This window comes from Canis lupus, chromosome 5 (assembly GCF_011100685.1).
Source record: "Canis lupus familiaris isolate Mischka breed German Shepherd chromosome 5, alternate assembly UU_Cfam_GSD_1.0, whole genome shotgun sequence".
In the NCBI taxonomy this organism is placed as follows: Eukaryota; Metazoa; Chordata; class Mammalia; order Carnivora; family Canidae; genus Canis; species Canis lupus.
The window spans coordinates 32006600-32032151 of NC_049226.1; the positions used below are offsets into that span (position 1 = coordinate 32006600).

A 25552-nucleotide genomic window follows, 5' to 3' on the forward strand; every position below is an offset into this window, starting at 1 on the left:
TCTGCCTTTGTCTCTGCCTCTCTCTCTCTCTCTCTCTCTCTCTGTGCGTCTCTCATGAATAAATAAATGAAATATTTTTAAAAAAATTAATTAATTAAAAAAACAAAAAAAATCATAGGGATTTGGAAAGTTTTCTGCAAACCGAGAGAAAGGGCTCATCATCCTGAAGATGGAGAGAAGGAAACACATGCTGGAGAAATAAGGACAGTAGGATTTGGGTGGGATCTTCAGGAAGATTTTCACTAGAATCTCCTGGAAGTAGGAGCAGAGGATTGTAAGAAAGGAGGAAAGGGCCATCATGTATTTGGGGGAGAAAAAAGAAGAATTGCACAGAACCTCAAAATGCACAGAGGGGAATCGGGGAGAATGGGGCTGCCAGGGGGCCAAGGGTGAGAGAAGAGTGTAGGGGGATGAGCCCCAGAAATCCCTCATAGGCAGGAAAGGTCTAAAGGTTGAGAGAAAGGAGCAGCCATGGGGAAGAGGGTGGAACTGCGATGCCACATAAGGAGCCAGGTGGCTGAGATGCCACGGTCCATAGTCTGCCGTGGGTGCTCCTGCCTCTGCTGGTTGAAAGGCACACCATATCCCAGGTAAAATGTCAAAAGCAAACTGAACCTAGATTCATCCTGAAGAGCCTTGTCATTCCACGATACGTCTATGCAGAAGTAAAGGTCACCTAGAGAGGAACAAAAGTCGGTCCAGCTCCGAGATTTCTCTGTGGCATTCAGAGCAGCGTCTATGGTTCTGAAAGACAAACAAACAAACAAACAAAACAAAACAAAAAACCCACCTCCCCCCAAAAAAACCCACCCCAAAACCAAAAAACCAAAAACAAGCACCATATCCTGATTATTATATTTTCTAAGATTTTATTTATTTATTCATAGAGACATAGAGAGAGAGGCAGAGAGAGAAGCAGGCCCCATGCAGGGAACCCCACGCGCGACCCAATCCCGGGTCTCCAGGATCACACCCCGGGCTGCAGGCGGCGCTAAACCGCTGCGCCACCGGGGCTGCCCCATATCCCGATTATTGTATGAGTATCTGAGGTGTTTTTTCGCATGTGTAAAGGGCAAAAGAATCACATTTCTGAGAATGCTTGGGTTTGAAATACCACTGTGTCTCTCTTCTTCTCCTTTTAAAAATCTTTCTAAAAATATTTTATGTCACCAAGAGATGTAGTGAAGGAAAAAGCCCCAATGGGAAAGTCTAGACATAACTCTAATTTTTGTAAATTTAGTCATGAAATTGAACGTCAGTTTCAAAATCAAAAGCCTTTTTTTTTTTTTTTAAAGAGTCTATTTATTTGAGAGAGAGAGAGAGCATGAGCAGGGCTGACAAGCAGAGGGAGAGGGAGACACAGACTCCTCTGCTGAACAGGGAGCCCAATGTGGGGTTCGATCCTGGGACCCTGAGATCATGACCTGAGCCAAAGGCAGACGCTTAATGGTCTGAACACCCAGGCGCCCAAAAAAGCCTTTTAAAGAGAAATTCTAAAAATTACTCTGACAATAGTAGTAAAAACGTCCATTGTTTATTGTCTACTCTGTCCAGAGTTCTATTTTGAGGCAATAAATATGAAGTAAAAGAAAACCCAACTCTACTGAAGTCAGAAGGGAATTCATTGGTTCAGGTAATCAAAACGTCCAAAGGTGGAACTAATCTTCAAGCATGATTCATAGAGAAGTAATTGATAGGCTGGACTTCATTAATGTGAAAAGCTTGTGGTCTGCAGGAGACACCGCCAGGAGAATGAGAAGATAAAGCCATGGATTGGGAGAAAATATTTGTAGAAGACACATCTGAGGGGCACCTGGGTGGCTCAACGGTTGAGCATCTGCCTTCAGCTCAGGATGTGACCCCGGGGTCCTGGGATCAGGTCCCGCATCGGGCTCCCCATGGGGAGCCTGCTTCTCCCATTGCCTGTGTCTTTGCCTCTCTCTCTGTGTTTCTCATGAACAAATAAATAAAATCTTTAAAAAATAAAAAAATGAAAACCAGACTTCTTTTCTGGACCAGTTTTAGGGTCACTAAATTGAGTGGAAAGTATAGAGTGTTGCCATACACTGCCAGGGCCTCCCCCACTGTTTACACTATCCACAGCAGAGTGATACACGTGTTACAATCAGCGAACCCACAAAACCTGTCATTATCACCCCAGGCCGTAGTTCACTGCGGGGTTTACTCTAGAGTTTTGACAAATGTGAATCGTGACATGGATCCGCCGTGAGAGCGTCACACAGGATAATTTCACTGCCCCAAATACCCATTCTTCTCAGTCCATCCATCCCTCTCCCCTCCCCTGACCCCCCAGCACACATGGCCCTTTTTACAGCCCCAGAGTCTTACCTTTTCCAATCCATCCTGGGGCTGGAGTCACGGAGCGCGTGGCCTTTTCAGTTTGGCTTCTTTCGCATAGCATCACGCACATCAGTCTCACGTGCATCTTTTTGTGGGTTGAAAGCTCATTTCTTTTTAGTCCTAAACAATTGTCTGGGTGGACCATGGCTTATTTATCCAAGCACTTGCTACGGGGCATCCTGGGTGCCACCGAATTTTGGCCACCCATGAACCTCCACGTGCTTGGACCTATGTTTTCTTTCTTTTTCTTTCCATTTTTTAATAAGATTTTATTTATTTATTTATTCATAGACACACACACACACACACACACACACACACACACAGAGGCAGAGACACAGGCAGAGGGAGAAGCAGGCTCCATGCTGGGAGCGGACGTGGGACTCGATCCCGGGACTCGATCCCGGGACTCCAGGATCACGCCCTGGGCCAAAGGCAGGCGCTAAACCGCTGAGCCACCCAGGGATCCCCTCTTTTTCTTTCTAAAAGACAGATGTTTCACCGGCAGAGCCCTCCAGGGGCCCCCGATTCTATTTATTTTTAAAGATTTTATTTATTTGTTTATTTATTTATGAAAGACAGAGAGGCAGAGACACAGGCAGAGGGAGAAGCAGGCTCCCTATGGGAAGCCTGATGTGGGACTCGATCCCGGGACTCCAGGATCGCACCCTGGGCCAAAGGCAGGCACTAAACCGCTGAGCCACCCAGGGTCTCAATTCTATTTATTTTTAAAGAGACCATTTCAGCGGTGTCCTGAGCACAGATTGTTGAGGGGAAGGTGCATGGAGCGAGACCAGGTGTCGGGAGGCTGTCACAGTCCAGGTAAGAAATGACACAGTGCATGAGTATATATTTTCTATATTCTACACTGTATTCTTACAAGAAAGTAAGAGAACACATGATTAAGAAAACCGTAAGAAAAATACGCTCTGTACTGTATTTATTGAAAAAAAAAACGCGTATAAATGGGGCTGCATAGACCTTTGTATCTTCATTTCGGGGTCACTCCTGGCTCAGTGCCATCTGAGGGGGGGTGGATCCCATCCCAATTTGGGGGCCACCGAGCAGCGGGAAGAGCTGCCAGCAGGTGGCAGCCCAGCTGGGAAGGCAGGACACTCAGGCCCCTCCTGGGGGTCCCCTCTGGCTGGTTGTTCCGGGCCACATACTCATCCACGGGGGCCACCCTAACAAAATACCCTGGATTTGAGGGCTTCAACAGCAGAAATTTACTCTCACTGCTCTGGAGGCCCGAAGGCCGGCATCGAGAGGGGTCAGCAGGGCTGGTTTCCTCTGAGTCTTCTTCTTCTGGGGTCCTTCTCCCGTGTCTTCGAGTGATCTTTCCTCTGTACGTGTCTGTGTCCAAATTCCCCCTTTTTACAAGTACATCAGTCACTGTGGATGAATGACCTCTATCTTGGGTAAAAACCCCACCTCTGGATACGGCCACGTTTTGAGGTCCTGGGGGCTGGGACTTTCACATGCGACTTTTCAGGAGTCGCAGTTGGGCCCTCACAGGTGTGAAAACCTTCCTGCCAACTGTGGGGCTGCATTCGAAATAATAATGGCCACATGCATCTGAATTTTATCAACATTATCTGGGGAGGGCAGGAAGACAATATGTTTAATTTCTTGATTTTGTAATTGGGGAGACTCATGGCGCATTATTTTATTCTTAACTTTGCACCAAGAGATATAAGTTTAAAATGCTCTTAAGGTGACACCTGGGGGGCTCAGTGGGTTGAGTGTCTGTCTTTGGCTCAGGTCATGATCTCAGGGTCCTGGGATCGAGCCCCATTGTGGGCTCCCTGTTCAGCAGGGAACCTGCTTCTCCCTCTCCCTCTGCCCCTCTCCTTGCTCATGCTCTCTCTCTCTCTCTCTCAAATAAATAAATAAAATCTTTAAAAAATGCTTTTAAAATTTTAAAGGAAGACATTAGAGAAACACGAAATGAGGTGTGTGCCTTACAGAGCACCGGAGGAGATGGAAGCAAAGCAAACTCAATTCACGGAGAAGATAAAGCACAGGGGAAAAACAGAAAGCATAAAACAAGGTCACTCGTTATGTGAAACACATAGGTCAAAACAATCCCTGTAAGTATTCTTTTTTTAAAGATTTTATTTATTCATTCATGAGAGAGAGAGAGAGAGAGAGAGACAGGCAGAGGGAAAAACAGGATCCATGCAGGGAGCTCGATGTGGGACTTTATCCCAGGACCTCAGGACCACACACTGGGTGGGCTGAAGGCAGGCGCTAAACCACTGAGCCACCCAGGGATCTCCTCCCTGTAAGTATTTTAAACTCCTCCATAAAAAAGAAAATTAATATTTTCATATGGAACTAATTGGCCAAATTGTGTCAGTGGCGTTGGCCTGGGGGAGGGGCAGGGTGATGGGACACGAGAGGGGAAGGGGACTCACACTTTGCCTTTCGTGAAAAGGCTCTTTTTCTACCTTTTGGATTTTTATTACTGTGTTGTTACTTCAAAATAACAAATGCATAACAGAATGGCTTTTTTTTTTTTAAGATTTTGTTTATTTATTCATGAGAGACACAGAGAGGCAGAGAGACACAGGCAGAAGGAGAAGGAGGCTCCCTGTGGGAAGCCTGATGTGGGACTCAATCCCAGGACTCCGGGGTCATGCCCTGACCCTGAGCCGAAGGCAGACACTCAACCACTGAGCTCTCCAAGCGTCCCTGTGTAACAAAATTAAACCACATTGTACAGATAGTGTTTTATCAAAGGGTCTTTTTAAGTCGGGATGGGGCATATTCACAATTATTATGTCATAGCCCTAAGGCTTCAGGCACAGGTCATACTGTAGGAAACATATAAAGACATATACAGAGCCAAAATAGTTAGAGATGACCTGGGAAGCTGTCAGAAATATAATAGGATGGGGAACTGTGGGTGTAACTCAGCAGCCTTTAGTGGAGAAAGTAGGAAAAAGATACGCAAAGGTACAAAGGTATTGAGGATCTAAGTGATAATAGGGTTGATTTATTAATTAGCCACTCATTCGACAAATATTTATTGAATGTGTATGATGTGCCCCAGGCCTGCTGCCGGATCCTGGGAAGATAGCAGCGAACTTCGAGGCTTCATCCTGGAGCTTGTATGCAGCTGATATTTATTGACCTTTGTATCTCATAAATGGAGACCACACCCTCTTCAATGGCAACGAATCAGTAACAAATATGAATCAAATATTAGGCTCTGAAAGAAATACCAAGTTCCTCAAACCTGAAATTGTACTGGCCACATTCTCCTATCCACAGTGCAAGAAACCTGAAACTCCCAAATGTTTAAGTAACAAAACCCAAGCCTTTAAGAACCCCAAAACAGGGGCCTGGGGACTCAGTGGGTGAAGCATCTGCCTTCGGCTCAGGTCATGATCCTGGGGTCCTGGGATTGAGCTCCCACATTGGGCTCCCTGCTTTGTGGGAAGCCTGCTTCTCCCTCTCCCTCTGCCTCTGCTCATCTGCTCTCTCCTCTCTATCATTCACTCTATCTTATATAAATAAATAAATTCTTAAAAATAAGAACCCCCAAACGGTCCTAAATACTTTTAAAAAGTTTATTATTATTATTATTATTATTATTATTATTATTATTATTTTAGTAATCTCTACATACAACACGGTGCTCAAACCAGGACTCCGAGATCAAGAGTCGCTCGCTCTTCTGACTGAGCCAGCCAGGTGCCCCCTTACCGAGTCCTAAATAATTTTTTGTTCAATGAGAAAATCCCAATTGTAAACTCAGATGATTATAAACAAACAGTGAGCATAGGTCATGGCAAAGCATGAAGCACAAATACCACCCAATTGAGCACTTAGGATTGGTCAGGGTTGGGGCCACAGACGTGTCATAGTTTGTCTTATACAACCCTCATGGGGGGCACGGCAGGGCACCGCCATTGTAAGGCAGGCATTCTGCAAGGGTTGGCGGAATGAGTGTGAATGGCTCAGAGAGACCAAGTAACTTGCTTGAGACCACGCGGCTGGGACTGGTACTTAGTTAGGCCTGGCACACTCTAGTTCTCATACTTGCCACCGTCGAGTGGTCTCGCCACCAGCACTGGTGAAGCTTGTGGAGGGGAAGAGCCGAGGGGCGAGCTGGCTTCATCCAAGGCCAGGTTTTTTTTTTGTTTGTTTGTTTTGTTTTTTTAAGATTTTATTTATTTATTCCTGAGAGACACACACAGAGGCAGAGACACAGGCAGAGGGAGAAGCAGGCTTCCTGCAGGGAGCCTGATGTGGGACTCGATCCCAGGACCCCGGGATCACACTCTGAGCCAAAGGCAGACACCCAACCACTGAGCCACCCAGGCGTCCTAGAATCTGCAACTTTTCAGCATCACATAAACTGTGGAACTAATTGGACTAGAACTTTCCAGTGACTTCTCCATGTCTTCCTGGCCTCCCTCCAAACCTGTGACTTTCAGATATTTTGACCATGGTCTACGGTAAGGGATACTGCAGATGCAGTGCACGTGCGCACACACACACATTTACAAACATATATGGTAGATATAAGTGAACCAATTGTCTCACAAAATAGTACTGACTGTTATGACATGTGATATCCCTAATATTTTTAATCTATTCTATTTCATTGAAAAAAGAATGTTTAGGGCCATCTGGGTGGCTCAGTAGTTGAGCATCTGCCTTTGGCTCAGGGCATGACCCTGGGCTCCTGGGATGGAGTCCTGATTCAGGCTCCCTGCTCAACAGGGGGTCTGCTTCTCTCTCTGCTCCCCCCCCACACTCGTGATCTCTCTCTCTCAAATAAATAAGATAAAATCTTAAAAAAAAAAGAGAGAGAGAGAGAAATAAACTCTTGCCCTAACAAGAGGGCCAGAGTCAGAGTACTTACTTTCTACCAAGAGCCTGTTAGTGGATATATTTCAGGCTTTGCAGGGCCCTATGGTTTCTGTTATGAGCACACTATTCAGAACCCTGCTGTTTGTATCAAGAAAGTAGCCACAGACAATACATAAGTAAACAGCTGTGGGCCTATTTCAATGTAAATTTATGGACACCACCATTTGCATTTCATGTCATTCTCACATCACAACATCTTCTCCTTTTGGTCTTGGCTTGCTGTGCTGGGGAAAACAGAAAACAGGTGGTGGGCTGGTTTTGGCTGGAGGCCACAGTGTATTGACCCCTCCTTGGGGCAGACTGTAAGTCTGTTTTCCCCCCATCACATCTTGAAAGTACTACCTAGAGCCTCACTGGCATCCAAGCAATAGTTCGTAAGTGAATTATTAGAGACAGCAGTTTGTAAATTAAACATTCTTCTTACACAAGTGCTGCATCCTCATAGCAGCCAAACGAGCAACCCCACTAGACCAAGTGAGCACACGAATCCTCAAGTGTGCCTGCGGCTCACAGATAACCATATCCTTTCCTACTTTGAATGAGGCAGATGACAGGAATTCAGGGAAAGGTTATTTTCTGGCCAAGGGAGTGGTAAAAAATGCTATTTCCCCTTAATTCGCGGGGGACCTGGGCTTCCCTTTTATGGCCTTGGGGTCTTAGGAGGCTCCTCCGGTGGGGGTGGGGGCCAGTCCCTCCTTATCAGGGAGTCAGGGAGCTTCTCCTTTCCTAAGGAAGTGATGTGTAGGCTGAAGAGGCGTCATTGGTGGTTGAGCAAGAAAATGGGGAAGTTTCATGATGAGAGAGAACAGCGTCTGTTTGGAGGCATCTGGCTGGAGGGTAGAAAGGAGGTGGAAAGTAGCATGAGACCAGCCCCCCGCGGCCGAGGCCCGCACAGGCCACCGCAGAAGGGCCTGCCCAGCGACATGTAACCGCCGGCTTACAGGAACCAAGGAAGATAAACGAGGACATTCGGGGAAAAAACATCCCCAGGAAGCTTTGGCCAGATCCAGAATGAGGAAGATGCTACAAGAGGAAGATGCCATTTGTCATCCAATCAGGGGCATGACAACAAAAAAAGAAAGAAAAGGGAGGAAATTCTATCACAGAATAAAAAACAAAAAAACCCTGAAGGGACACAGCGGCCAAAGCCAAATGAGGACCTTGTTTATTCCTTGAAATAAATCAGCTGTAAAAGCCGTCATTGAGAATATCAAAGAAATTGGACTGTGAACTGGGTATTTTATTTATTTACATCCTAATTTTGTTGGACACGATATTGGCATGGTGGTTACCTTTTTTACGAGCCCTTAATAGTCATAGATGCACAGGAGGGAGACGCCCAACTTTCCGCTATGTACTCTTTTTTTCTTTTTTTTAAATTTTTATTTATGATAGTCACACACAGAGAGAGAGAGAAGCAGAGACATAGGCAGAGGGAGAAGCAGGCTCCATGTACCGGGAGCACGACGTGGGACTCGATCCCGGGTCCCCAGGATCGCGCCCTGGGCCAAAGGCAGGCGCCAAACCGCTGCGCCACCCAGGGATCCCCCGCTATGTGCTCTTGAACCCCCCAGAAAAAAGCTGTGGGTGTGATCTTGTGACACAATAATATGTATTTGCTCTTTGTCCCCGTTCTGGGTTGTGCTTCTCAACATTTTGGAATTTCCCGTGTGATATGGGAGAGAAGAGGGTCTTAGGTTATTCACATCAGGCTTTTTCCACTGAGTGTGTGCTAATGAGGTGACTCTTGGTGGCCTCTGGATGGCTTCAGGGTTATTCCCTAGGAATAACATCCTGTGTGGCTGGATTGTTGTTGTTTAAGAGGGAGCTGTGGGTCCTTCCTCAACCCAGACACGCTCTCCGATCCTGCAGCGTTTAACGCCAAGGATGTTGCCCTTAAATTAGTCGCTCTTACGGTCTTTTTTTTTTTCCTTTAAGATTTTATTTATTTATTCATGAGAGACACAGACAGAGAGGCAGAGACACAGGCAGAGGGAGAAGCAGGCTCCCTGTGGGGAGACCGATGTGGGACTCGATCCTGAAACCCCAAGATCACACCCTGAGCCCAAGGCAGACGCTCAACCGCTAAGCCTCTAGGCGTCCCCAGAATTCCTTTTAAATTTTAAGTTTCAGGCAGCCCTGGTGGCGCAGCGGTTTAGCGCCGCCTGCAGCCCGGGGTGTGATCCTGGAGACCTGGGATCGACTCCAACGTCGGGCTCCCTGCATGGAGCCTGCTTCTCCCTCTGCCTCTCTCTCTCTCTGTATCTCTCATGAATAAATAAATAAAATCTCTAAAAAAAATAAATTTTAAATTTCATTTTAGCTATTAGGGACCATAACCAAGGGATGGGATGTTTTCCCCTTTTTTCTTATTAGTTTGCATTTCCTTGCACAGCCAGGGGACCAGCTCCCTGGGAGTTGGGTCCGGTTCTGAATTCCATGGGTGACTTTAGCTTTGGTAAGTGGGTTAAGCGCGAGGTACCGCTGCTGTTCACACCAGGAGTGACCATGGGCCGCCCAGAAAGGAAAGGTCCCTCATTCTCTACCCTTCCTCCTGTCTCTTCCCAAACCACATCTTTGTGTGAGCCAAGGTCAGCATAGACACTTCTGACCCATACTTTAGCTGTTATTACTCTGAGCACTTCTGACACCAAAGGTGTGTGTATGTGTGTGTGTGTGTGTGTATTTCCCCACACCAACAGGTGCTCCAACTGCCCAGATACTTGGGTGGAGTGGTGGGAGGATGGGGGGATGGGCTGGGAAATTGCTTTGCCAGTGGAGCTTTTCACTCTGTGTCCTACTCTCTACAAGTCTGGCACCGAGGAGTCCCTGGAGGGAGCTTAATCCCCCCAGGGCCACCCCCACTTCAGAAGCCAGTCATGAGCCCTGGGGCCTCCCGTACTTCTGACCAACTGACTATAAATTGAGGCTTCCCACAATCCCCTCCTCAGGTTCAATAATTTGCCAGAACAGCTCATGGAACTCGGGAAAACAGTTTCCTATTACTGATTGATTACAAGCGGTGCAACTCAGGGACAGGCAGACGGAAGAGATGCACGTGGCAAAGGCGTGAGGGGTAGGCAGGGAGAGCCCCCATGCCATCTGGCCGTACCCCCAAGCACTACCTCAGTAGGCTCCCCAGCACAGGCATGCTCTGAACCCCATTGGTTAGGGGTTTTTGTGGAGCTTCTGTTATGTAGGAGTGATTGATTAAATCCTGGTGATTAACTTGGTTACTAGCTCCCCTGGCCCCTCTCCAGGGGCTGCTGGGTGGGGTAAGGGTTCTAGCAGTCTACTCATACCATTACTAGCCAACAGCCCTTATCATCAAGTTAAATAGTGAGGGTGACCTCACTGGCATCAACTCAGATAAGGTTGGAAGGGTTTATGATTAATAACCCAAGACACTCTCCCATCATCCTTTTCACTAAGGAGATTCTTCTATTTGAGAAAGAGAGAAAGAGAAAGAGAGAGAAAGAGAAAGAGAAAGAGAAAGAGCATGAACAAGAAGATGGGCAGAGTGAGAGGGAGAAACAGACTCCCCTTGATGTGGGACTTGATGCCAGGACCCTGGGATCACACCCTGAGCCAAAGGCAGATACTCAACCAGGAAGCCACCCAGGTGCCCCAAAATAGTTTTAGATTCCTGGTCAAGTTACGCAGTATGCCCATATACCCTTCCCCCAACTTCTTCTAACGCTGCATCTTTATCAAAACGAAGACATTAACATCGACACAAATACCATCAGCTAAACTCTGTAGATTTTATTTGGATTCCTCCAAGTTTTTCCACGAATGTCCTTTTCCTGCCCCAGGATCCAAACCAGGAGACCACCTCATAGGTGTCCTGTCTCCGGAGCCCTTCTAGTCTGTCACAATTTCTTGGTCCTTTTTTGCCTTCTGTGACTTTGACACTTCGGAAGAAGCACGGTAGACTGTCCCACAGTAGGGACTTATCGGATGTGTCCTCACGATCACACCGAGGTTATGGATTTGGGGGAAGAATACAAGGGTGAGGCGGCTTTCTCATCACCACGCATCAGAGAGTGCTTGATGTCAACGTGACGTGACTTAATCTCATTAACCTTGATCCTTTGGGTAAGGTGGTGTCTGCCAAGTTTCTTCACTGCTTTTCCGTTTCTAGACTTAGCTAACTGAGTCACTTATGCCCAGCCCATACTCGGGATTTTAAGAGTGGAACAAAGTAACCCGAGGGATTTAGGCAGGACGGCAACGTGGTAGAAGGAATTCTCTGCTTGAAATGGAGAGTGGGCAGTGAGAGTGGACATGAACTGGCGGATCCAAGTGACTTGAGCAGCATGACTCAGCAGAAGTATGAGAAAGGAGAGGTGGAAGGTGGAGACAAGGATGGCCCACGGTTGGGTGGCTTGGGGCCTTCCGCGGCCCCCTAAACCATGGTTTGTGCATCCCTAGGAGCTTGTGTGCATCCTCGTAAGGAGAAGCCTCTGTCTGCTTCTGGGTCTTGCTTTGCCTTGGCGTGAGTCCATGAGGGTTACTGGGGCCTCCAGTTTTTATTTTTAAAGTTTTTATTGACTTATTTGACAGAGAGAGAGAGAGAGAGCACTCACAAGCAGGCTGAGCCAGGAGCCGGAGGTGGGGCTCCATCCCAGGACCCTGGGTTTCATGACCTGAGCCACCCAGGCTGCCCTACTGAGCTCCATCCCAGGACCCCGGGTTTCATGACCTGAGCCACCCAGGCTGCCCTACTGAGGCCTACGATGACTTACACACATGCACCAGGAGTTTAGGGTCATCAGAGAGGGTCGGAGCCGCACGGAAGACGGGACAGCCGGGGAGGGGCTGACAGGAGCTGGAGGAAAAGGAGTCAGCCCCAAATCCTCCTCTCCGCTCCACGTTTAATGACCCGGGTACGGGCGTATAACCAGAGGGCTCGCGACTCAGTGGTTTCAAACAAGTACTTTTATTTACCTCTGCGAGTTCCGCCAACCCGCCTCCCCCTGGCCCTGCGCGTTTCAGTTCTCCCTCCGAGGGCGTGCTGGGGAGGGCTGGGCGGCCACCCTGGGCCCTCACCTGCGCCGGCGGGACCCCCGCCCGGGTTTCTTTTCCCCGCGGCGCCGGCGGGCGGGGGCGGGGGGCGCGGCGGGGGTCGGGGCCGGGGGCGCTGGGCCGGGCGCCGGGCGGGCTCCGCTGCCCTGCGGGGGCTTGTACACCAGGTGGAAGATGAAGGCGTTGCAGTACCTGAGGAGGCGGGGCGTCGTCAGGGGCGGGGCCTGGGGGCGGGGCTGATGGGCGGGGCTCGGCGGGGGTCGGCCGGCCCGGGTCCCGGGAGCTGGATCCCGTCGGCTGTGTGTGCGCGCGTTCGAGACCCGCGGAGGGGGGCAAGGGGTCGGCGGAGTGAGAGGGCTACCCGGAGGGCGGAGGACCCCGCGCGGGCCCCGGGCCTTACCAGGGCATGCAGTTGTCGGCCGCTCGGAGGCGAAAGGGGGAGCGGAAGGGGTTGGGCCGCGGGGGGCTGGTGCCCCCGCCCGTGGCCACCGCCATGGTCTGGTCGTCCATCACACAGCCGTACTCGCTGCTCTCGGTGAAGAAGGCCGGCACTCGGAGGGACTGCAGCGGGCGGGGCCTCTGACTCTCCGCCCAGCCCCTCCCCAGGCGCCAGGGGCGCAGACAGACACACCGGGTCTGGGGGGCCCCGGGGCACGCCCCGGGTCTGGAGCAAAGGATGGGATGAAGGGGGCAAAGCAGGTTCGAGGCAGGAGGGGAGAACGGGTCCCTTTTGGGCCATCCCCCACCTGCAGCCGGGGCAGCGAGCTCAGCCAAGTGTCCTTGAGACCGAAGCCGGAGTTAAATCCTGCAGACAGAGGGGGAGTGGACAGAAGGTCGCGGGTGGCCTTGTCCCAGTCCCCACACTCCTACCCCCAACTCTTACCGATGACCAGGTCAGGCTTGGGCCCCTGGAGCAGGTGGTAGGGCCTAGCGGACACCTTGATCTGCAGGTCCCTGCGGCCCCCCTTCTCCTTAGTCCCGGAGCTGAGCCGCGCAGACACTCCGGAACCAGGACGGACAGAAACCTCTGGGCCATCCTAGGAAGCCAGGAGCAGAGAGGAGAGATGGCTGGAAGTTAGGGGACTGGGCCGTGCGGAAGGCAAGACAGGGGAGAGCAGGAGGTAGGAGGGCAGCCCCCAGCCCTCACCCTTTGCAGGGTAAAATGCTGCTGGTCACTGTCAAGGGGCAGGCCGTCACCCACAAACTGCAGCTCCAGGGCCATGTGCGGGAGCAAGACCAGGAGCTCCTGAAGGACAGAGAGGACAGCTCAGGTACCCCCCCAACACGTCCATCTCCACACCCAAGTGCCACTTCTGTCCTGGAGGGACTTACCCAAAACACCATGACTAGATCAAACTCCTTCCCGGCCTCCACCACGTGGATTTTTAGTGACTGCTTGTTCTGGATGTTGAGCTCAGGGACTGGGTGAGAAGCTGGCCACTTAAGAAGAGGGCCTCCCCTCCTTCCTCTTATCCCCCTGTGGCCCCCTGCCCACCTCCCACCACTATGTCCCCAGCACATCTCCCCCTGCTCTGCTCTCCTTACAGGACTGGGGCACCAGGTGGGTGATGACGTAGTACACGGTCAATGGGTAGGTGAGAAGCACAGCCATGGGGGAGTCCAAGCTGAGGCCTCTCCACGTGTAGTAATCCTGCCACGAGCCTGGGGAGAGTGGGTTACTGGGGGACTGAGCGGGCCTGGATCTCAGCCCTGTCCTGTCTAATAGCATCCCTTCTTCACAGCCATTCAGACTGCTGGCCCTCCAACCCTGTCTGCTAGCTCTTGAAGGGCCCCTCCAGCTCACCAAAGAGGCCCCTGGGTGGATCTGGGGGCACAGGAGGCATGAGGGCAGGCCCATCTCCCTGGAGAAGCTGATAGGGATCTCCTGAAAGGATGAAAGAAGAGGATCATGGTGTCAGGGATCGTGGGTAACATGGTGTTATCCGGCCCAACCCCCTCTTCCTCCCAAAGGAGCTGTATTCCCTGAAGCTACAGCAAGAGGAATGGGAGGTTCCCTGTGGATGGGGCTTTTGGACGGGGTGGGCAGGGGTGACTTCTTTGAGAACTGGGGCAAGGCCTGAAATGGCTCTGGTGGTGGTGGTGGTAGAGTTGGGTGTATAGGGTGGCGGTGTGACCTAGGACCCAGACAACTGTTTTCTCCCCCATCCTTCTCTCTAGGCTGAGGGGCCCATGCCTGAAGAGAGGCCCCACAAACCACTGAGAAGAAGGCTGAGGGCTGGTGTGCTGGCCCGGGGGTGCCTGGGGGTGCCAGGGCCTGGAATCAGCATGCTGAGCTGGGTCCAGTAGCCACGAGTGAGGCCCCGTGAGGCCAGAAAGGCCTCCTTGTTGAAGCTTTCACTGGTCACTTCTGGGGAAGGAGGAAGGGAGGGTTTGAGGAGGGTCTGGGGGCTAGGACCCCAGATATAGATCATGTCAGTTTCTCTCATGGCCCCTGGGTCTGAACCTGATTCTAGGCCTGGAGAGAATGAATATTTCTGAGTGTCTACAGCGTAGCGGGCACTGAGCCCACAGAATCTTTGTAACAATTCATGATTTGTTTCTGGTCACCAGTTCCTGGTGCAGCTGGGCAGCAAGCGCCTGCACCCCTGCTCCTGCACCCCCTGGGCTCTTTCAGGGGCGCAGACATGCACTCCTCAGCTCCAGATCCGGTGTGCAGCCCCAGGACTTGGGCCCCCAGCCCTAAATCCCCAGCATCCAGGCATTACACCTGGGATCCAGCCCCAGACATGTCTCCTGCAGGCCCAGAACCTGGCCTGCAGCCCCCAACACCTGGTTTCACTTTCTCCCCCATTCCCATCTCCTGTGGTACCTGCAGTGTAGGTAAAAGGCAGGGTTGCCAGTTCTCCAGCCCGCTCCATGAAGGCTGCAAGCCTTGGACACCAAAATTGATGGCTCACATCATCTGGGCATCGCCGCCAGTCGGCCCGGAGACAGGCCTCTCCACAGTACAAGACGGCACTACACTGGGGGCTGGGGTCACAGGGGTGGTGGGCACCCAGGATTAATCTCTGTAGGTCTTCTGTCTGCTGTTTGTCTGCCCCGCCACTGCCCATGTATCGTTCAGTCTGTTTTTCTCTATACTCTGCTCCTAACAGCTTGCTTTCTTCCTCCTCTGACTCCCAGGTCTCTAACACCTGTCTGGTAGCCCCACCCCACCCCACCCACCTTCGCCAACCAGCTTTCTCAGCTTGCCCTGACTGTTGGGGTCTCCTTCCTTCTCCCCCCACCACCTTTCAGGCAGCTCACCAAGGTGTCAGCTTCACTTCAAAGCTGTGCCTGTGACAAACATGGCAGGTTTGAGCCTGGAGGGAGGCAAATGTGAAGCCCGGCCGGGGACCCCACGTCCGCATAGGTGTCTTGGCTAACTTCACTCCCAGCCTTGGGACCAGACTCTCCAACTCTCTGAATGGGGGTGGAGGCAGTGTCAGTCTGGTGGGCTCTGGAGTCCAGACCCCTAGGTGTCCCCAACCTCAGATACCAGATTTCTGTACCGATGCAGTTGGGCGTCTCCCACAGTAAGCTGTCGGGGCTTTCGAGGGTCTCCGGAGCCCATGGGGCAGGCCATGCTGTGGCAGAGGAGGGCATAGGCGCGAGGGGCCAGGTTCTCTGTCCCTGAGCCCTTGCATGCACTCCCCTGGGTTCCATCCATTAGCAGGTCAATGCCCAAGATGGTGCCATGTTCATCCGTCACCAATAAGAGGCAGGAAAGGTGCAGGGGGGCAGCCTCTGGGGAAGGAAAGTCAGAGGTGGGGAGTGGCAAAGATGGGCAGAGTCAAAGGTATGAAAATCATGCCTACAGGAGTTAGGCGGGTCAACTAAATGAACAGAGGGGACCGGGTAGAGAGGGGATGCCTCATGGAAAGAGGACACTTGCTACACGGTGCTGCCACCTGCGCCACACAGAAGTGTTGGCCTGCTGCTGGAACTTGAAAGTTTTCCTTTGACTTCTGGAATCTTTTTTTTTTTTTTTTCTTTCATTGTATAAATGTTGGCTCAAAGTTTGAAAAACAAAAACCACTGTGAGTCAATGAAAACACCTTTTGGGCCAGCTTGGCCAGCAGGCCACCCACTGGTGACTCCTGGCCAGGCTGCATGGTAGAGGAGGTCTTCCAAAGGGGAGAATGTCTAGGCAGGGGTCAGACAGGGCAGCCCCAGGATCTTACCGCTTCTCCGCCCCTTCCTCCTGTCAGGGCCCGCTTCTTCCTCAGCCTTGTCCTCTCGGCAGCCTTCCTCGCCGCCTCTGCCTCCTGCCTCCTGCTCAGCCTCCTCGGTCTCCCCTGGAGGGTTTGCTTCCTGGGGGGACTCCCTGCTGGTGGGGCCTGGCTCCCCATCCTCCTCCGGATCAACCTTCTCCACACCTGTACCCTCCTCCTCTCTATTCTCTTCCTCTTCCTCCTCCTCCTCTGCTTCCTCCCCTTCCTCCAGGCTGACAAAGCTGACATAGGGGCTTAGGTCTCGCAGGTGCAGTGGGGGCTCGTCTCCCAGGAAGCAGGCAGCACCCAGGCCTGGTGCAGGGCCCGGCTCTGCCCCTTGCCCCAGGCTGATGCCCACACTACGGTTGGGCAATACATGGAGCACCCAAAGGGCAGGGTCCTGGGGCAGTCTTCTGATCTGAGCCTCCAGCTGGCGCCAGCGGCTCTCAAGGCTGGCCCCCACAGCCCCGCGCTCTGCAGCGAACTTTCGGAACCAGCCAAACAGGAGGGCAGCGAAATCAAGGAACTCATCTCTGTATCCAGACACAAACTCCATGTCTTCAGGGGCACGGGGTCTGGGCCCAGACTAAGCAGAGGAAGGGGTGTATGGTAAGGCAGAGGGCAATGGGGGGGTTCGGGGCTGGGTCACCAAATGGGGAGGGTGTGGGTTTGAGGTTCACTAACGTGGGGCCTCTGGATGAGTGTGAGGAGCTGAGACTACTTTTCCGGGGCTCAGGGTGGGAGTTCAGGTTGAGAACTGGGGCAGGCATGGAAGTGGGAGAGCAGGGTTTCAGATGAGTAGTCGGGAGTGAGATGGTATTTGGGGCTCAGAATCCGAGGCTCAAACCCTCAAGAGTAAGGTCTGAATTGTGGATAGATTTGGAGGGCTAATCCCACGGGGAAGGGTTTGGCGAGCGGGGATTACTTTGGATCCGTCTGCGGGATGTGCGAGGAGGGAACCGGAGCGGGGGCATCCCCTCGCCTTGGACCGGTTCGGCGGGGAGTCCCCGTGGACCCAGTCCCTCCCGGCCGCTCCGCCTCTCCGGTACCTGCAGCCGCCACCACTTTTCGAAGGTAAATACCTCGGGGCTCCGGGGGGATGGGGGTGGGTGGGCGTGACGTCAGGGCCGCGGGAGCCCGCGCCCCCCCCCCCCCGGCCGAGACCCCGCCCCCGTCGGGGGCTCACGGACTTTCCCGCGGTTCTCACCCGGCATGTGACCCAGTGCCGGCGCCCGGCGGGGAAGCGAAAGCGCCCTGGGAGGTGGTGGCGGCGGAGGGCGGGAGGAGCGGTGGCGGCGGGCGGGCCGCCTGACCTGGGGCGGCTGGGCGGGCATCCCCGAGCGGGGCCGAGCTCGTGTTGCCTTTGCGCGCTCCTTCCCGGCCGCTCCCTCGGCGCGGGGGCGCGGGGGACGGGGGCGCGGGGACGCGGGGCCCCGCCTCCGGGACTTTCCCCGCGGCGGTGGCGGTGGGGGGCAGCTGCCGCGAGGCCCGCAGTACCGACCGCGCTGTCGGTTCGGAAGGTGAGAGCTCGGGAGGAGGGCGCCTCCAGCTCGCGCCGCACCCCCCACCCTCGCACCCCGACGGCCGCGGCTGCCCGGCGTCCCGGCGGGCCCGGGAGGGAGCAGCTGGACGCCGCGCTGCGGTCCGGCCTGGCCCCCGACATGGGGGCCGGGCCCCTCGTGCTGCTTGCCGCGCTGGCGCTGCTGACTCGGCCAGGTTCGTCCAGGGCCCCAGTCGAGGAGTGGAATGGGGGACCGGGGCGCCAAGGGCCGCGGGGTAGTGTGGAGCAGGGGGCGGAGCCGGGGTCCCCCCGGGGTAGGGGACAGGCTAGGGGCACCCGGGTCCGGGCGTGTGTGTGGGAGCGCCCTGTGGGTCTGGGGGTCAGATCCGGGATCCGAGGAGGAGGCGCGGTGACGCTGGGGAGCCCCTCGAGCTGGGATCTGGCGCTGACCGCCGGTACCCTTGCCAGGCGATGGCAACGAGGGCAGCGTCACTGGCAGTTGTTACTGCGACAAAGCGATTTCTTCCGGCTCCCCTCCGACCGCGGAGCTCATGGCTCATCTCCGAAAACATCTGCGAGTCTATCAGCGCTGTAATTCCTACGTCAGGTGAGCTCACGGAGCACCGGGAGGGCGGCGCTGCTGGGGCCTCCAGGACCTCACTGGTTCACCCGGAGCTCCTGGGGGCACCTGGCCCCCTCTCAGGGTTACCTTCCCCCTAATTCTCCATGCCCTTGTTTCCCTGTCCCAACCACCTGGGAATTCCCCAGTCTGGGCAGAAAGGGCCCTGCTTGCTTTTGGCAGTGACTTCAGGTCTTTGGAATGAGGAAAGAGTTAAAATCCCAAGTCTTCCTTCTTAGGTTTCAGCTACGAATGCGGAGCGTGTGTGGCGGCAGCAAGGATCCGTGGGTTCAACAGTTGATGAGCTGCTTGGATCGTAAAGGTACTGGCTTTCCCTCTCCTGCCTGAGGTCTGTCTTCAGGGCAGGGGCCCCCTCCCAATGACACCTGGCATTCCTCTTGTAGCTGGTGCCAGCCAAAGCCCCTTAGGTCCCTGTTGGCCCCGTGTCATTCACCATCACTGTCATGATTTTGGCCAATCCATCCTGTTACCTGTGCTCTTATTTCCTTAATATTTTTCGTGAAACCAAGGCACTGCTTTTGTTTTCTGGTGTTTGACTGTGGTGATCTAAAGACATACACAAAAGTTGAAAGACCAGTGCAGTGAACATCTGTAGGCCCACCACCTAGATTCCACGCTTTTTGGCTTTTTAATGTTTATATTTTATGTAATGTGTGTAGTAGGCAGAGAACACAGCAAATGCGTGTGTTTTACAATATCAAGTTTACAGCATGCTGACTATATTCGTTTTAGTTCACGCCCATCTATGTTTCTATCCATCATCAATCCGCCTTTTTTTTTTTTTTAAAAAAGATTTTATTTATTTGAGAGAGAGAGAAGAGTGCATGAGAAGGGGAAGAGCAGAGGGAGGGGGAGAAGTAGTAGACTCACTGCTGAGCAGGGAGCCCGATGTGGGGCTGGATCCCAGAACCCTCAGATCAGGGCGCCCCACCTTATTTTCTGATGTATTTCCAAATTAGTTGCAGGCTCGACCATACTTCATCCTCACACATCTCAGACTGTGTATTGTTAAGTAGAAATCAGCACTTTATTGTTGATTTTTCTCTTTTGAGGTAAAATTCACGTACAGTGAAACGAGTTAAGTTCTTATGTGTACACAAGCCGGTTTTGGAAAAACTTAACTAGCAGCTTGTCCTAAGCAATAACATCTGTGAAGCCACAGATTTGAGGCGCCGGCTGTATTTTTCTCCTAAAATAAATACACAACCGTTAAAACACAAAATGTTCTAACACGTTGCAGCTGAAGTTGTCTTGTTGGAGCATCCCTGGTGTGCATACTGTTCCGTGGGCTACAGAAAGGCCTGCCTACAGGATTGCACTCCATCCTTCTAGCTACCGTGGCCCTCGGTACTAAAATCCTGCTTTATAGCTGAAAGCAAAGTGTCTCAGGGAGTGGGGTCAAGAGACAAGGGACAAGGTTGTGCATGAGACTGCTCGGAAGCAGAGCCAGCTCTGGACACAAGCCTATCCCAGCACTTCCCTGTCGAATTCAGCTTACTTCCTTTTCCACCCCCCACCCCTGTGTCTGCCTTCCTTTTCAGGGCCTTAAGCTGTGACCTAGACCCACTACCCTTCAACTACTTTTTCACTTTGCATCCTCAGCTCATTTCTTTCTTTCTTTCTTTTTTTTTTTTTTTGAATATTTTATTTATTTATTCATGAGAGACAGAGAGAGAGGCAGAGACACAGGCAGAGGGAGAAGCAAGCTTCATGAATGGAGCCCGATGTGGGACTTGATCCCTGGACTCCAGCATCACGCCCTGGGCTGGGCCCAAGGCAGGTGCTAAACCACTGAGCCACCCAGGGATCCCCTGTATCCTCAGCTCTTAGCTCTGATTCCTTACTTCTTGTTTCTCCAGAATGTGGCTCTGCTGATTCCAGAAGTGTGGCCCCCCAGGAGCAGTTACCTCCCCTCAGCACCCAGGTTCCTGAGCCCACAGAAAGGGCGCCTTTAGACATGGGCTCCCCTGCTCAGACATACCTGCCACCCGCCTGGCGGTCTACATACCTGCCAACTGCCTTGCAGTCCACCAGGCAGCCCGTGTTTCCAGCAGGGACACTATCTTTGGAGAAAAAGCTCACCCATACCAGTGAAATCGCTACATCTACTGTGGGCCACAGTCTTAGGACTGGGTCTGAGGCTGGGGAGAGCCAGAAGCAGCAGATTAAAAGAGTGGAGCCTACGGCTGGGACATCAGCCATGGTGCCTGTGCTGTCCCTCCTGGGCATCATTTTCATTCTCACCGGAGTCCTCCTATATGTTCTTTGCAAGAGGAGGGAGCAGTCACTGCAGCACCCTCCAGGTGAGCTGGGCCTCTGGGCCCCTCTTTTCCAGGGACCATAGCCTCCTTGGCAGGGATCCTGCCCCCAGTAGCTCCCGAGTGTCGAAACCTACCCCAGGCAGACAAATATGAAGGCGGTCTACACCGTGGGCCATAGGCAATGAGATAAGAGTCAGTTAGAGACATTTACGGAATAGGGAAGGAGGGAGGGAAGCCATCTCAGGCCCAGGGACCTGTCCTTGACCTTCAAAGCTGGGCAGGGCTTGGAGCAACATCAGGATGGTGGCTGGGGTAGGCTAGTGGGAGATGAACCAGAGGAGGACGGTGGGGGCCATTCATTTATTTCACAAATCTGTATTGAGCACCTAATGTTCTAAGTCCTATGGTTAATGTTTTGGGGTCTAATTCCTCAGTTCAAGCTATTCCCCCAGCTTTCCTTAATCTCAGAGCTGGTATATTAATTTCCATATCTTTTTCAGATCTGCAGCTTCATTACACACCCGTGGCATCAGACTCCAATGTGTGAGCTAAGAGCGGAAGCCTGTGAGGGTACACATTGTGATTTATTCAGTCCTGTATAATTTAGAATAATCTCTGGCACTTAATAGGCACTCTGTAGCTATCTGATGTTTAACATACAAATAACCAGCCAGTGCCCTCTTGTGGAGCTTTCCTGGTCTTTTATTTTCTATGCTATCCTGTAAAGTCTACCTTTTAATGTAATACCTTAGAGGAATTCTTTATGTGCATTTTATTACTAAAGATTATTTTTATAATTATTGGCTCTTTTTTCTGCAGACATTGCCCTCATGCCCTTGCCCCTTACCATGGTTCCTGGCTTCAGCTTCTCTGCTGAGGATCCCACTGCCCCCTAGTCCCAGTCTCTCATCACACACCAGCTGTTCCTCCCCAGCCTCAGGCCTCTCCTGCTTCCTCCTTCCACCCCCACAGTGCGGGGGTGGGCCTTCCCACCGTTCCTCAGCAGGTGCCATGCACTTGGGTTTTATTTCCTCAATCCCTGTTCATATCACCCACATATGTTCCAGTGAGAGTCTGAGCTCCTTGCTTTCATTGCTGTTGTTTTTATTATTAAAGCCCCTAGTTCTGGTTTTGTCTCTTTCAATGAAAAAGAACGTGCCTCCATTAGTCCAGTCTGAAGAAGCCTGGGGTAGGGACATGAAAGGTTTGAGGAAGTAAGATTGGTGTCTGAATCTCCCCTCTGCCTGAACTTGTCAGCAGTTTTGTGGTGAGCAGAGCACCCTGCTGGAGGAGCCAGGGCATCACTGTGGGCAGGCTTGGTCTCACAAGATTCTCCGTTCCCACTTTCTGCCATTCAGCCCTTGCATACTCAGTCCAGTAGGGCACGTGTGTGGCAGCCCCTACTGCCCACTGTACAGGTCTCCAGGTTTTGTCCAGAGTGCCGGTGGTGGTCTCCAAGTTCTTGCTAGGTTGGCCTAGTTTTCCAGCATCTGCTCACAGGTTCGGGCCACATCACTGAGCTTGAGGCGAGCATAGTCCACTCGCTTCAGGGCCATCTGACAGTCCTTTCTGGAAGAGTAGCTGGAGCCCTCGTGGGGCTGCCCCGTGGCCACCTACAGGATATTCAGATGGGTCAGTGAGGCACCCCTTCCCTTCCCCATCTCCCCAGCCAAGTAGCGGCTTTCCCATCTCATTTCTTCCCTGGGTGTGAAGCCTTTAAGGCTGGGGAGGTGGCTGGCTGACCTAGAGTAAATCACTTCACTTGTTAACCTCATCTATCAAGTGTGGGCAACAGTAACTACTTCCTAGACTTGTTGCAATCTCTGACACATTGTAAAAACTTAATGCAGGGCGGTTGCTGTTATAAAAAAAGACTCCAGAACCCTCTGAACCTTGTCCCTTTTCTTAGGGCGTTGCCACTTCAGGGCCCCAAGGTCAGGTCAAGTGTCTTGAGTGCAAACTCTTGTGGCTTTGGCAGGGTTCACAGATTCTTTCCCAGGGCTTCCCTGTCCAGCGGCTCTCGTAGCGCTTACCAGTGAATTGGGCAGGGCCACCTTTAAGTATTTCCTTCAGGAAGGAGAAGCTGGGTCTGGAAGGGTCACCCAGTCCCGGGTCTCGGCTGGCTGGCTGGCTGGCTGGCTGGGAGGGGGGTAGGATGGGGGGATGGGATAGAGGGTGGGGTCTGGGGTGCCCGCGGTGTCGGCGGCCAGGGCAGGGGCGGAGAGCGGGAGGGGGCCAGCACCCCACCACGTACACACCTGGGTGAGGTAGCGGATCTGAGCCGACAGCTCCGCCTCCACGTGCTGCACAGACGCCGTGAAGGCCGCCGCCTGCCGGTCCAGGAGCCGCTCGTTGGTCTTCTCCTTGGACAGCTCCAGGATCACGGTCCCTGCGGGGGAGGAGACAGGGCCGGCGCTAGCCGGAGCGAGCCGTGCTGCCTGCCCCACCCCCCACCGCGGCCACCTGGGGGAGTCCCTCTGGGGGGGGCCCTCTCATCCCTGCTGAGGGGCGGCGGCAGGCACAGGTGCAGCCCTGCCCCGCCTCGCTCCCCGCCACCAGCCGTCGCGTCCCGAACCTGCGTTCTGCAGAATGGCGCCGATTTCCCGTTCGATGTCCTCCAGGGCGCGGAGCCTCTCGTTCGCCAGGCTGTAGGTAGCCATCGTCGCTCGGTGAGCCCTCCACGGGCTTTTCTCCTCGGCGAGACGCGACGCGGGAGCCCGGAAACGGCTGTCGGTGTGCGCCTGCGCAGGGCGTGCTCGGGCTGCGACTACAATTCCCAGGATGCTCGGCGCGGTCTCGCCTGGCGGGGGGCGGGGGGACTACAAACTCCCAGGGTGTTGTGCGCACTCCCCGGTTTGCGCCGCCACCGCCACCGCCACCTCGCGACCAACTGTGGTAAGAGGCGGTCGTGAAGCCTGGCTTCCCCGCCCGAGGTCCCTCAGCCCGCAGCCTTCGCGACATTCCCGGAGCGGGGGTGGCGGGTGGGGGCGCGTCTGTATTTGGTTTCTTCTACGAGAAGCGCCCGCGCGGCTGCTGGTGCTGGGGGATGATGGTGGGAGCTCTGGGATGCTCTGCTTGCCCGGCCCGCTCCGCCGTCCGTCGGGGCCTGGGGAGGCCTGACCCGGTGAGTGTCGCCTTGTTCATCGCCCCAGCGATTGCCCCCGCGGGCGGGAGCCCCGCTGACACCCAGGCTTTGCAGCTTGTTCACAGGAGCTGGCTCCTTTCAGCCTTCCCCCTTTCCCTTTCTGGTTGCCTGGTACAGGTGGGGTCTGGGGCTGCGGGATGAATGGGATGGACTGTCACGTGACAGCGAGGTGGCCCTCCGGGAGCCCAGAGAGAGGATTGGAGCGGGGGTGGAGGGGATAAGCGTTGCTGGAGACGAGCTTAGGGATCATCAGGTGGACGAGAGGCTGCAGTGGAAGAGGGGGTCGGCCCCAGCGGGTGCATGGTGCTGAGGAAGGGGGTGCCTGGTGCAGCGCCGGTGCAGCCAGGGAGCCAGTTTGACGGGAGCCGCCAGTGCAATGTGGCAGCGGCTTGATGGAGTTGGAGCCAGATCAGCAAGGGGCTTCCCAGCTAAGTCATTTGGACTTTGCTCCCGAAGCCCTTGGGAACCCTTGAAGGATCTTCATAACAAGAAGTGTGTTATGGCCAGGTGTACCTTTGGCGGGGGAGGGGGACAGCCTCTGGAAGATTGGGAATGAAGCTGGTTGGCTCAGGGATAGCAAGATGAATGGAGACTTTGAGTTCAGTGTGAGGGACCTCGCATGGAACTTCACTCCTTTTTAAAATCCTAATAAAGTAACAGCAAGGGAATTTTTATTAAGGGGTCAGAGAGAGAGAGGAATTTTTAAAAAATATTTTATTTATTTATCTATGAGAGACACAGAAAGAGAGGCAGAGACACACAGGCAGAGGGAGGAGAAGCAGGCCCCCTGTAAGGAGCCCGATGTGGGACTCCATCTCCAGTCCTGGGATCACAACCTGAGCCAAAGGCAGATGGCCAACCACTGAGCAACCCAGGTGTTCCAGGGATAGGAATTAATAGCAAAATTAAGTAGAAGCTGGAAGACAGAGGGAAAGTGGTGACTGATTTAGCAGTGAAGTGGTCATTAAGCCAGCAGTGGAGAAAGCTTCAAAGCAACATGATTTACTCTTAATTTAGTGGCATCGTGTACAACTGGGATGTAGGTGATACTAAAATGAGGAGGATTATTTGAAATAGATACCCCTTCCCCAGATTTTCTCCTTTGCTGTATATATCTCTGTACAACCACTCAGCTCCAACCCATCAAATACTGGAGGTTTTGTTGTTGTTGTTGTTGAAGGTGGAAAACAGGGCCTTTGGCATGGAAGGCCCTCCCCACCTGCCCCTGCCCCACTGGGCACAGTTGTATTGAAAACAGAGATTAGGGGTAGCTGGCTGGCCCAGTCAGAAGGGCATGTGACTCTTGATCTCCGGGTAGTGAGTTCAAGCCCCATGTTGGGTGTAGAGATTACTTAAATTAATTAAAAAAAAAAAAAAAAAAAAAGCTTAGAACTAAAACGAGAAAATAGGTATTAAATGAAAGTTTATTTACTAAGTTGTTCTAATCTGGAATTCTATACCCCAGTGGTGCTAGGATGAAGGCTAAAAATGCAATGATTCAATAACATAGAACTTAAT

At 53.0% G+C, this 25552-nt stretch overlaps 3 protein-coding genes across 5 annotated transcripts; 1 reads left to right on the forward strand and 2 right to left on the reverse strand.

Moving 5' to 3' along the window:
* Window positions 1–12168: 12168 nt before the first annotated feature.
* ZMYND15 (zinc finger MYND-type containing 15) lies at window positions 12169–17548 on the reverse strand. 2 transcript variants are annotated; one of them, XM_038536579.1, is made up of 14 exons: window positions 17413–17548; window positions 16458–17073; window positions 15786–16020; window positions 15541–15696; window positions 15104–15264; window positions 14489–14641; window positions 14078–14158; window positions 13819–13935; window positions 13606–13694; window positions 13421–13519; window positions 13157–13310; window positions 13020–13078; window positions 12674–12834; window positions 12169–12465 (listed from the first exon to the last, which is right to left on the reverse strand). In XM_038536579.1, exons 2-14 carry the CDS (start codon window positions 17041–17043, stop codon window positions 12294–12296), a joined length of 2223 nt encoding a protein of 740 aa, XP_038392507.1. In that variant the 5' UTR covers window positions 17044–17073; window positions 17413–17548; the 3' UTR covers window positions 12169–12293. The 2 variants fall into 2 exon arrangements, with proteins under 2 accessions (XP_038392507.1, XP_038392508.1); XM_038536580.1 differs by lacking the exon at window positions 14489–14641.
* Window positions 17390–22016, forward strand: CXCL16 (C-X-C motif chemokine ligand 16). The gene is made up of 6 exons (XM_038536588.1): window positions 17390–17561; window positions 18008–18203; window positions 18457–18595; window positions 18847–18929; window positions 20488–20931; window positions 21390–22016. The coding sequence occupies exons 2-6, from the start codon at window positions 18149–18151 to the stop codon at window positions 21434–21436; spliced, it is 768 nt and encodes a 255-aa protein (XP_038392516.1). The 5' UTR covers window positions 17390–17561; window positions 18008–18148; the 3' UTR covers window positions 21437–22016.
* Window positions 21235–23650, reverse strand: MED11 (mediator complex subunit 11). 2 transcript variants are annotated; one of them, XM_038536589.1, is made up of 4 exons: window positions 23465–23650; window positions 23148–23278; window positions 22923–23028; window positions 21235–22502 (listed from the first exon to the last, which is right to left on the reverse strand). In XM_038536589.1, exons 1-4 carry the CDS (start codon window positions 23547–23549, stop codon window positions 22402–22404), a joined length of 423 nt encoding a protein of 140 aa, XP_038392517.1. In that variant the 5' UTR covers window positions 23550–23650; the 3' UTR covers window positions 21235–22401. The 2 variants fall into 2 exon arrangements, with proteins under 2 accessions (XP_038392517.1, XP_038392518.1); XM_038536590.1 differs by lacking the exon at window positions 22923–23028 and having other exon boundaries at window positions 21645–22502; window positions 23465–23646.
* Between the last annotated feature and the right edge of the window lie 1902 nt (window positions 23651–25552).